The sequence below is a fragment of the Urocampus carinirostris genome, chromosome 4 (assembly GCF_059441175.1).
Source record: "Urocampus carinirostris isolate Australia breed hairy pipefish chromosome 4, RoL_Ucar_1.0, whole genome shotgun sequence".
Classification (NCBI taxonomy): Eukaryota; Metazoa; Chordata; class Actinopteri; order Syngnathiformes; family Syngnathidae; genus Urocampus; species Urocampus carinirostris.
In genome coordinates this window covers 24,415,613-24,428,251 of record NC_142352.1, presented here as the reverse complement: position 1 = coordinate 24,428,251, position 12,639 = coordinate 24,415,613, and the positions used below count along the sequence as shown (strand labels likewise).

Here is a 12,639-nt window from a genome sequence, read left to right as displayed (position 1 = left end):
CTTTTTTGTAATGCATCCCCGCGAAGAACATGGGATTACTGCACATTTTCATTTGATTTACTTTCTGGAACTGACCTGAAGGTGGTGGTATTGGTCGTAGGTGTGGATCTCATCGCCAGTGTCCACATCGAACACAGAGTGCAAACACTTGGAGGGGCTGGGGTCCTGTTTGAACTGCTCTACCTGCACACATGCACGAGCATAGTAGGCCATTTTTTTCTTGTCTGTTGGGAAGGGAGGGGCGGATACACACATGCGATTGTGTGTGGGTACATGAGCGACATAAAATCACAGCTGGGACGCCAGCCTTTCCCTCTGTGGCACTGAGTTATAAATAATTGGGCTTTTGTCCCACTTTTACCTCATTTGTTTCACTGGTTCGCGCCGTCATCAGAGCAGCAACTTCCTCATCCTCAATCTTTTTTTTTTCTTTCTTTCAAAGTACCACCCTATTTCCTCCTCCTGTGCCGTTTTCCCATTGGTAACAGATATTCTGCCTGCCTGCAACTCTTTTTTTCGTTTTCAAGAAATGAAAACGTTGCCCTGAGGCAAGGTTTTTTTTCTAAGTTTGCATTTTGGTTTGACATTTTTCAGATTAATGACATTACTATTTAGATGATGTTAGATGTTATGAAAAAAAATGTTTTCAATTTCCCCCCCCAGTAGAATAAAAAATAAATATCTTATTCAAAAGACGAATGTATGTATTGATAAATTATATAAATTATTTTTTATGTATATAAATGTTTTTTTAAATAACTATATTATCGAATCACAATATATACAGAAATTGTAAACTATTGTATGTATCGTGATTCAACAATGTGGTTATTTTTAGTGGATTAACTAACGATTGTGCTAATGATGCAAGATATGATCATTTGTTTGTATGATTGATTGAAGAAGCATCCAAAGTTATTCTGGGGTCTTATACGCTTTTGGCTTCAACCTGTCATCCTTTTTTCTTTTCAGGTGATTTTTTTCAGTGTTTGATGTAATGTTTGTTACAACATGACTGAAAAGGAAAAAAAAAATCAAAATACAAGACAAATATGTATTTATTTCGACATGAAAGAACCAACACATCCAGTTTTCATGAAAAATGATTACTTTTTAAATGAATTTGATAAACTAGTGCAGGACGATTTTCAAAAAAAGGATGTAAGAGAGGTACACTTTTTTCACAAGGATGCTACAATTTGTTCAATCATTCATCAATTATAATTACATTTCTTTTGTTTGAATGTATATTTTGTATTGCTTGAACTAGTACAGCATTATCATAAGTTTTAAAAGATAGATTCCAAACATGTCCTTCACTTACTTTCATCCTTAACAAAACCAAATAGAAATGTTTTCTTTTCAAATTCTTTATTTTGAATCCAGATTTTACGATTATGTTTATCCATCCATCCATTACCTGCACCGCTTATCCTCAGTAGGGTCGTGGGGGTGCTGGAGCCCATCTCAGCTATCTTCGGGCACTGGGAAAGGGACACCCTGAACTGGTTGCCAGCCAGTCGCAGGGCACACAGGGACAGACAATTCGCTCGCTCATTCACACCTAGGGACAATTTGGACCGGCCAATTAACCTGACATGCATGTTTTTTAAATGAGGGAGGAAACCGGAGTGCCCGGGGGAACCCACGCAAGCACGGGGAGAACATGCAAACTCCACACAGGAGGTTGGATCTCATGACCTCAGAACTGTACTGCACACATGCTAACCACTGTACCGCCGTGCTGCCCAAATTATGTTTATATTATTTGATTATAGTTTTAAGTTTCATTAAGTATTATCAATGGTTGTATTAGTACCTTAACAATAATAAACGTAACAAACTTATTATAAAAGAGAAATTATAGTTGTATCATTATCATTGATTCATTTGGAAATATATATGAATTATTCAGCGACACTTTTATTATCTATTGTTTATTTTTTTTCACAAATTTTAATTATGATTTCTGACTTTACATTATGATTTTAAAATTATGCATGTATTTTTATTATAGTTATGATTATGTTATTTGTATTAATCATATAAAAATAATTCATATTATCATTATGATAATATTTAAAAAAAAACAATAATAACAAAATAAATATCAATGATATGTTGGATGCTTTTAGAAATATACAATATTTATCTGGCAATTATTGCTCATTTTTATTTAGTTAACATTTTACTGTTCCTTTTTTTCTACAATGTTTGATATTTTGTTATGATTTTTAATTATATGTGTATAGTTTCATAATTGTTCCTTTATTCCTTGTTAAATATGGTTTTAAAAGTAACACTACGATATATTTTTAATTATACTTGTAAGATGCATATACAATTATTATTGTTACTATTATTTAACCATATTATTTTTACACCATTTTCATCATTGCTATTAATATTGTAATTATATACTCTATATAATTATCATTAACATCATAAAAAAGATAACAAATAATTATCATTCTAATATATTTACAGTTATGGATAATTTGGGCATTTTTGTTAACGAGAGAAAAAATTGCACCCAAAAGGCAGGCTGACCAATCGTGGTGCAGCATAGACGAAAGGTGATATAAAATGAAAGGTCTTCACTGTCATTATACAATACTATAACAAAATTAGATTAGTTTCACCTTTAGGTGCAAGTAAAACAAATAAAATTATATTAAAAAATGTATAAAAGTATATAAAAAAACTTAAAAAAAATAAAAAAATAAAAAAATTATATATATATATATATATATATATATATATATATCACTGATGTATAATAAATATGTGCAAAGCAACAGTGAGGGTTGTAGAGTACATTGTTCTCATTGCGGCTGTAGATTGAGTTAAGGGTGGAAATAGCCGTTTGTTTTTAAAAATACAGTTTTGCCCAGGAAAAATGATTGACTGACTGAGTCCTCAAATGTAACTGACCTTATGAGCCTGCCTCATATAGCAGTAAAGGATTCCTCTCATGCACTTGATGGCCGAGTGTTCCAGTTCATGGGTGCGACCCATGTCATCGTCGATGCGTCTGCAGTGCCAAACAAAAAAAAAAAATCTGTGAAAGCTTGCAGCTGCATCGAGAGGGAGACAAGTAGATTCAGTGCTCAAAATATCAGCTATTGGAAAATATGATTGGATGACAAGTGGAGAAAGGAGAGAACAAAAAAAGTGGTACAAAAACACTATGACTAAGGGAACTGGGAAAAAGTTCATTACGTGGGCAGTTTCAGCCCCACTCGCAAACCTGAAGATTGCTTTCCAATTCCCACAAACTGACCAACACAAGCATGATTGGGCTGGGAAAGAAAATTGTTAATTCCTAAAGGAACCAGGCTGCTTTTTGCTTGCCAAGGCCATAAACAGAATCCCTACTGCAAAACGTCAACAAAGGACTGATATCATTTGAAACAGATTTTTTTAAAAATACAATGAAATAGAATAGCAGCACGGTGGTTAGCGCGTGTGCGGCAGAGTTCTGAGGTCATGAGATCGAACCTTCCTGTGTGGAGTTTGCATGTTCTACCCGTGCTTGCGTGGGTTTCCTCCCACATTCCAAAAACACGCATGTCAGGTTAATTGGCCTGTCCAAATTGTCCCTAGGTGTGAATGAGCGAGCTAATTGTTTGTCTCTGTGTGCCCTGCAACTGGCTGGCAACCAGTTCGGGGTGTCCCCGAAGACAGTTGGGATGGGCTCCAGCAACCTCGCGACCCTACTGAGGATAAGCGGTGCAGATAATGGATGGATGGATGAAAAATAATACAATAATCAATTTTCTGTGTAAAATGATATTGTGCAATATGCAGATGTTGTTTTATATATATATATATATATATATATATATATATATATATATATATACATACATTTTAAACAGTTTACTACAGTATATTGTTTTCGCCTCAAAGCTTTTCGCTCCACTCTGCAAACATTTAAATTAAATATAAAGAACTTAGTGAGAAATATATGTTATAAAAGAAAAAAAAAAAAACATTTAAATGAGCAAAATTATTTGCCAACAGATTAAGCTTTTTTTTAAATGTATCTATTAATTGATATATGTATTGTGTAACTATGGATTTATGTTCTTATGTTAATAAGTATTCATATAATTATCAATTTTTATCTATTTATCCATGTACGGTATATACTGGTCTGTCTCAGAAAATTAGAATATTGTGATAAAGTTCTTTATTTTCTGTAATGCAATTAAAAAAACAAAAATGTCATACATTCTGGATTCATTACACATCAACTGAACTATTTCAAGCCTTTTATTATTTGAATATTGCTGATTTTGGCTTACAGCTGAAAAAAACTCAAAAATCCTATCTCAAAATATTAGAATACTTACTCAGACCAAGTAAAAATAATAATTTTATAACAGCAAAACTAAATCAAACATTTGAAAATGTCTATTGATGCACTCAGTACTTGGTTGGGAATCCTTTTGCACGGATTACTGCATCAATCCGGCGTGGCATGGAGGCAATCAGCCTGTGGCATTGCTGAGGTGTTATTGATGCCCAGGATGCTTCGATAGCGGCCTTCAGCTCATTTGCATTTGTAGGTCTGGTGTCTTTCATCTTCTTCTTAACTATATCCCACAAATTCTCGATAGGGTTCAGGTCAGGGGAATTAGCAGGCCAATCAAGGACAGTGATGCCATGGTCAGTGCACCAGTTACTGGTGGTTTTGGCACTGTGGGCAGGTGCCAGATCATGCTGGAAAATGAAATACTCATCTCCATAGAGCTTTTCAGCAGATGGAAGCATGTAGTGCTCTAAAATCTCTTGGTACACAGTTGCATTTACTCTGGACTTGATGAAACACAGTGGACCAACACCAGCAGCTGACATGGCTCCCCAAACCATTGCTGACTGTGGGAACTTCACACTGGATTTTTCAAGCAACTTGGATTTTGCTCTTCTCCAGCCTTTCTCCAGACTCTGGCGCCTTGACTTCCAAATGAAATGCAAAACTTGCTTTCGTCTGAAAAGAGGACTTTGGACCACTCTGCAACTGTCCAGTGCTTCTTCTCCATAGCCCAAGTCAGACGCTTCTTCCGTTGTCTTGAGTTCAGAAGTGGCTTGACCATGGGAATACGGCTATTGTAGCCCATTTCCCGGACACGTCTGTGAACTGTGGCTTTTGATACCTGGACTCCAGCTTCAGCCAACTGTCTTTGAAGCTCCCTCAAATTCTGGAAGCGGCTCTTCTTCACAATTTTGTTAAGGCTGCGGTCATCTCTCTTGGTTGTGCAGCGTTTCCAGCCACATTTTTCCCTTCCAACAGACTTTTTGTGGATATGCTTTGAAACTGCACTCTGTGAACAGCCTGCTCTTTGAGAAATTTCTTTTTGTGTCTTACCCTCCTGATGGAGGGTATCAATGATGGTCCTCTGGACAGCAGTCAGATCAGCAGTGATTTAGTTTACTGAACCAAGCTGAGTGTTTTTAAGGCTCAGGAAACCCTCGCAAGGTGTTTCGAGTTAATTAGATGATTCAGGTGATTAGTTGAATAGCCTACTTGTATACTTTTTCATGATATTCTAATATTTTGAGATAGGATTTTTGAGTTTTCTTAAGCTGTAAGCCAAATTCAGCAATATTAAAATAATAAAAGGCTTGAAATAGTTCAGTTGATGTGTAATGAATCCAGAATGTATGACATTTTTGTTTTTTTAATTGCATTACAGAAAATAAAGAACTTTATCACAATATTCTAATTTTCTGAGACAGTCCAGTATATTTTATTTATTTAACTAATTATTTATGTGTCCATGTATCTTTTTATTTACTTATTCATTTTATCTATTTATTTCAATGTATCCAATTATGTTTTGAATCACTGTCTTTATTTATAAAATAAATATGAGACAAAAATAAATAAAGTAACACTTTAAAATTAGCAAAATGATTTGGCAACTGAAGAAAGGTTTTCAATAGATTACCGGTAATCTATTTATGCATTGTTTAAATAGATACAGTATTTATGTATTTATTTAGTTTTCTAATTTTTCAAGGATTTATCAATTTATAATTTTAGTCAGCTATTTATATAAAATCTTTTACAATCTATTAATTGATTAAATGATTTGATTGATTGCTTAACTTTCTGCATGTATTAATTTATGTAATTCTTTATGTACTTATTCATGTATTTAGTCATTTTTTATTCACTTATTCATCGATTGATTTGCTCATTTAACTATTTTTACATCAATCTATCCGTTTATTTATTCATCTAATTCATCTCATCTCATCTCATCAGCCGTACCGCTTATCCTCATTAGGGTCGCGGGGGGGCTGGAGCCCATCCCAGCCATCTCCGGGCAGTGGGCAGGGGACACCCTGAACTGGTTGCCAGCCAATCGCAGGGCACACAGGGACAGACAACTCATTCGCTCATTCACACCTAGGGACAATTTGGACCGGCCAATTCACCTGAAATACATGTTTTTGGAACGTGGGAGGAAACCGGAGTGCCCGGAGGAAACCCACGCAAGCACGGGGAGAACATACAAACTCCGCACAGGAAGTCTAATTATTTATCCTTATTTATCTTTTTATTTATCGATGACAATACAAGCATCCCTTTTTGAGAAGATCAAGAAAACCCTTCATTTAAATTGCAAACATGTACTTCATGTTCTGTCCAGTTAGAGTGTACTCAACAACAACTCTCTCATTAATTCCAAAGATCCGAGTGACAGGCCGACGTGATTTTGTTATAATGCAGTTGAATCGAGTGACCGAACTCGAGTTATCCTGTGTCACGTTCACTAAGGCCCGGCATAAAATAATGACGGATAGAGTAACGTTACTTCATCCGTGTGAGGCCGTCAGATGAGAATCATCTTAATTAAATCTCAGTGACGCTTCTAATAGGAGGAGGCCGTGACTGATGCCTTCTGATCCGCCGCCGGTCACATCGCTGCGCATCGCTCTATTTTTAACATCCACCCCTCCTTTCGTCCATCACCATTTGTTTCCTTCTTTTCCTTTCTTCTGGGAGTCTTTACGCTCTCTCTCTCCTGGCTCTTTGAGTTTAATTTTGTCCCCATATGTACAACTAAAATAGCCAATCAAAGAGAGCAGGCACAGAGAACATGGGCCCTAACAAAAAGAGATAATAAGTAGTAGGATTAGCTGATGTGGCCTCAACCAGTAAATCGTACTTCATTTACAAAGCACTGACTACTTTATCTTCAACTGACGACTCAAATATATTTGTATGTTCAGAATCCTGCTGCAGAATATTTGCACGTGTTCACAATGTCCGATCAATACCTCAACTGGAAAGAGCTAATTCCCATTTGCCGGCTATTTTTTGCCACGTTGACTCATTTTTGAAGGCCTACAAAAAATGCAGTTCTGTAGCTTTATAGGAATAGGACACATCAAAAGAAAGCTTTAAACACTCATTTTTAATTGCAAAAAAATATGTTTCTTGCTTTCACCACTGTTTAGTAAACAACAATCGAACATTGCTGGGTTTCTTCAAATTACTCATTTCCAAGAAAACTTGTGAAAGGGTGGATTTCAAACAGAACTTTCACTTGGGTCCTTTTTTTTTATTTGTGATACCTACAATATCTGCACAATATTTTGTAAACACAGGCATACTTACAAAATAATATTTTATTGAAAGAACGCTAAACTGAACAATGCATGAACTTTGAGAAACGTTTTCACCATACGATTTTTCTGATGAAGTAATCACACAATTCAGGTCACCATGATGATCACATTCCCTCGGGTGTGCATTAACCATCCTCCCTCTCTGGCCAGACGATGACGATTGGACTTCGTCAACTTTTTTTTTTTTTAAAGCAAAAAGCTTTGTTGCACATTTGCCCTATGCCTTGCGAGACTCACCACACTGCTTCAGTACGCCTAATCTCTACATGGGGCCGGTTTTTATTCTCTTGAAAAGAAGAAAAAAAAAAGTTATCATTGTTGTGAAAGTACCTAAAATTCACCATTTTGTGTAGCATTTGCAATCAGGGATTAAAGCTAGAGATTCTGTTGACGTAAAGAGACATTAAAATGACATATTAATCGGCTGTTTATAGATGTATGTATGTTTGTATTTATTTATTTATGTAATTATTTATGTAAATATCCATTAATCTATTCATGTATTTATATATCTATTCATGTATTCATTTGCTCATTTAATCATTTTTTCATTAATCCATCCATTGACTAATTTATCTGATTGTTGATTAATTTGTTTATTTATTTATGTAATTATCTATTTTCATCATTTTTAAAAGCATTTCCAAGTTCCCTCGGCGTGCATTAACCGTCCTCTCGCTCTGACCAGACGATGACGATAGGACTTCGTCTTCTTTCTATTTTAAAGGAAGAAGCCTTTAAAATGACATATTAAACAGCTGTTTATAGATTTATTCATTTATGTAACTATTCATCAATTTATTCATGTATTTATATATCTATTCAACTATTCATTTGCTCATTTAATCATTTATTTATTAATCTATTTACTAATTAATCTGATTATGGATTCATCTTATTTATTTATCTAATTATGGATCACTTTTTTCTCTGTTTTATTTATTGATTACAATACAAGCATTCCTTTCCAAGTTTACTCGGCATGCATAAAATGTCCTTCCTCCCTGACCAGACGATAACGATAGGACTTCGTAATCTTTCTTTTTTAAAGGAAAAAGCTTTGTTGCACATTGCCTATGCCTTGCGAGTCTCACCACACTGCTTCAGTATGCCTAATCTCTACATGGGGCAGATTTTTATTCTCTTGAAATCAAGAAAAAAAAGTTATCATTGTTGTGAAAGTACCTAGAATGCACCATTGTGTGTAGCATTTGCAACCAGCTAGTGATTTTGTTGACGTAAAGAGTACTTTAAAATGGCTTATTAATTGTCTGCTGATTATATATATATATTCGGATGATTATGATATTTCAAACATCGCACAAATGACATATTTTGACATATTTTTGTTCATAATTTGGTGTAACATTCACAGCTAGGGAGTAAAGATTGTGAACCTGTTGACACTAAGAGGCTTTTGAAATTACAGATTCATTGGCTGCCAATAATTACCTTTTGAGAATCAGCCAAAAGAAAGATTTCATGATCTTGAAACAAAGAAAAAAAGTTATGTATTGAAAGTTCTAGTAAGCACCGTTTTGAGTAGGATTTGGAACTGTAGAGTAACAAATGTGATTCTGTTGTGTCTAAGAGGCTTTCAAAACTGTCAATGAGATGCATTTAGATGTTATTATATCGTATATTTACACCTTTTTTAAGCATTATAAACTCTATATTCAGTAATCGCTCAACTGGGTATTGTTTCTTCTTCCTCTCAACATCATCTTCAGCATTAGCCTTTATATAAAAAAAAATCAATATCCGTCCAGCCCTACCCCAGAGCACCTAATAAAAGGAAAATAAAAATGTATACCTGGAAACGTCAAGTTTTATTCCATTTAGACCCCGGCGCAAAGCAACCACAATTTCCACCTAAGTTGGATTTCACAGTCAAAGTATAAATCACTTCAGAGTGGTATTATATGCTGTGGTCGTTTGCACATAAAACTCTATACTGTTTTCTTTTACACGTAAAATAAACATCATCTCTGTCTACACTGCGAAACAAAACAAAACATGTTTTACATGGTTTAAAAAATTGTTTATATGCATTTTTCTCTCATTTTAAACCAGAAATGTTTTCCCCTTATAAAATGAAACAATACATACATATGTTTTAAACTATTGTAATCAAACTGTTTTTCCAGAAAAAAAATAAGAAAATGAAAAATGCTTAAAGGGACAGTATGTGATAGTTCAGCGCCTTCAATTGGTACAAAAAAAACTGCCATTCAGTAAAAAACAAAACAAAACAAAAAAAAACAAAGATTTTAATATTAGGCAAAAATACATGAACTATCACACCAATGTTAATTTCTATGATAAAAAAAATCATAGGAAGATACATTTGTATTTATTTTACACTGTGGAATCCCCATTTAGACCAGAGCAATGTTTGTCAGAGTCTATCTCCTCAAAAAAATCAGCTCAAGGATGTTTTAGTTCATTTTAATATATGTGTCCTTATTCGACTATAAACAAAAATAATATTATAATGTTAAATATCTACACTTAAACCTAAATGTTTCATCTTTTACATTTTTTGCAGTGTATGTTGGTAACAAAAGCTTGTGTCTTTTTCTGCGTGACTTATGTATTTTTATCCCAAGTTAATTATGTATTTCAAGCCTTGTACAATTTGTACTCCAGAGCAATTTAAAGTCAGGAGACTTCACCACATGGGCCACATGCAGCTTCACCTAGACATTTTCATCATTCGTTGGTCGTATGAAAATGATATCATTATCACTACTGACCTGTACGCCACAGCCAGTGCCCAAGCTCCCGCTGCACAGTACAGCGAGTCCCGCACCTTGGCTTCTTTGCATGTGGAGCAGGTCTTGACAGGGAAGAGGCCAGTAGTGGGACTCTGGTAGTTGAGTATGGTGATTTTGACTGGGAAAAGACCATTAAAAAAATAAGTCATGCTAAGAGGCGCAACTTTTGATGAAAAATATGTACAGATACAAATTTGTCAAACCACATCATGTAGTGGTCAAGTTTTATTTGAGGGAAGGAATGCTAAACAAGCTTTGAAGGGGAAGTCAACGCTCATACTTTCCTAAAAATATTGTTTTCATTGGATTGGCTAGGGCAGCATGGCGGAGCAGTGGTTAGTGCGTGTGCGGCACAGTTCTCAGGTCATGAGATCGAACCTTCCAGTGTGGAGTTTGCATGTTCTCCCCGTGCTTGCGTGGGTTTCCTCTGGACACTCCGGTTCCCTCCCACATTCCAAAAACATGCATATCAGCTAAATAGGTGAATTCAAATCAACCCTAACTGTGATCGAGCGAGTAAGTTGTCTATCTCTATGTGCCCTGTGATTGGCTGACAACCAGTTCAGGGTGTCCCCTGCCCACTGCCCGAAGACAGCTGGGATGGGCTCCAGCACCCCCGCGACCCTACTGAAGATAAGCGGTGCAGATAATGGATGCATAGATGGATGCATAGATGGATGCATTGGCTACTCTGAACATGACATCCGGATTGGGGTTGGTTTGGTCCAGGGTTTGGCAAACGAATGCATACGAACTATGTATGTCACACAATTTTTAAATTATTTTAAATGATGCATTTATTTTATCCATCATAATATTTATCAAACGTCATGCAGAAATAATGCACTTTAAGTTTTAAATAATACTATACTCCCTTGTTTATCTCAGTTAATGGGGACCAGAGCGTGCTAAAAATCGTAGTAGCCCCCCAAATTTTTGTGTATGGAAAAAAAAAACACTCTGCCAGCCCCTACTCTCAGAAAATGTCGTATGGGGGATAATGGATTGTGGCCACAACCGTGCATTTTATTTTAGGTGGGCTCATACATGAGAATATTCCCTGCTCGCAGCAATATAATATAGGGCATAATGGATTGTGGCCGCACAAGTGCAGATCATTTTATGCAGAAACACAATTACAGGAAAACAGAGCCTTAAGACCTGACAAAAGAGTGCTCTGCCGGTTCCTGCTTGCAGCAATATGCAATCTAGTTCAAGGAAAATGGATTGCGTCCGCATGAGTGCAGTTTACATTATGGTGGAAAGAACTGCCAAAAAGATGCGCGAGGCCTAACAAAAACACACACTGCTGGCCTCTACTCTCAGAAATATGCGATTGAGGATAATGGATCGCAAAATATTTTTCAACCCACGATGCACTGAGGATGCAAAGTACAGAGGAATTCCAATTAACTAAATATATGAAATTGTACTTAGCTGTAAGATTTAATTTTGAAAAGCGGAGCTTGCATGCCAAAATGAAACCTTCAACAGACAACATATATGCAGAAGTATGTCGTCACCGATGCTTCTGACAGTGCTATAAATATAATTTTCCACACTCGCATAGACACAGAGTAGTAGTACGACAACATTGCAGTGGTGACTAATTCAACTGGAGGGATAACGTCATTTTTCATCACCACAGTAGGTGACACAAATGGAGGGCGACATCCATTCTGCTAGTCGTTTGTTATACAGTCAGCGATAGTGAGGGATTTTAAACAGCCCAGATACTTGACAGTTGAGCATATGGTCTCACAAAAGATAAAGGAGACATTCAAAGTCACTGTATGTATTAAATGTGGGAAATGAATGTGGGCATTTGTCATCTACTGTATATGGTTTTTGCCATGGTGGATCCACAAGAAGAAGAATAATTGAAAAAAAATAAAATAAAGAACACCTACAAAAGGCACAAATAAATCTACTGGAAAGCAATCCAAATGTTTTTTTAAGAAAATTGCAACTAAATGGAATGAGCTTTCAGTGAAATGTGTTTCAGTAACAAAACACAAAAATTGCCCATATTAATGAAAGTTAAAGTAAAGGTTCTTTGGAAACATTGCTTGGACTTTTTTTTTCTAGAAAATCAATCAAAAGTTGTGTCTGTTCAAGTACTGTAATCCCTCGCTACTGCGGTTACATACTTCCAAGCCTCACTGCATCGCAGTTTTATAAATATTGTGTGTTTCATTATCCCTACTTGCAGCAA

At 35.7% G+C, this 12,639-nt stretch overlaps 1 protein-coding gene across 3 annotated transcripts in view; it reads right to left on the bottom strand.

Annotated features, from left to right (window-relative positions):
- The window catches only part of phkb (phosphorylase kinase, beta), a 117,948-nt gene that overhangs the window by 92,149 nt on the left and 13,160 nt on the right, over positions 1–12,639 (bottom strand). For all 3 annotated transcript variants that reach the window (XM_088333953.1, XM_088333952.1, XM_088333951.1), the window contains 3 exons: positions 10,404–10,542; positions 2,935–3,034; positions 76–183 (listed from right to left, as the gene is read on the bottom strand). In XM_088333953.1, coding sequence (XP_088190079.1) covers positions 76–183; positions 2,935–3,034; positions 10,404–10,542 — 347 coding nt within the window. The remainder of the gene's footprint in view (positions 1–75; positions 184–2,934; positions 3,035–10,403; positions 10,543–12,639) is intronic.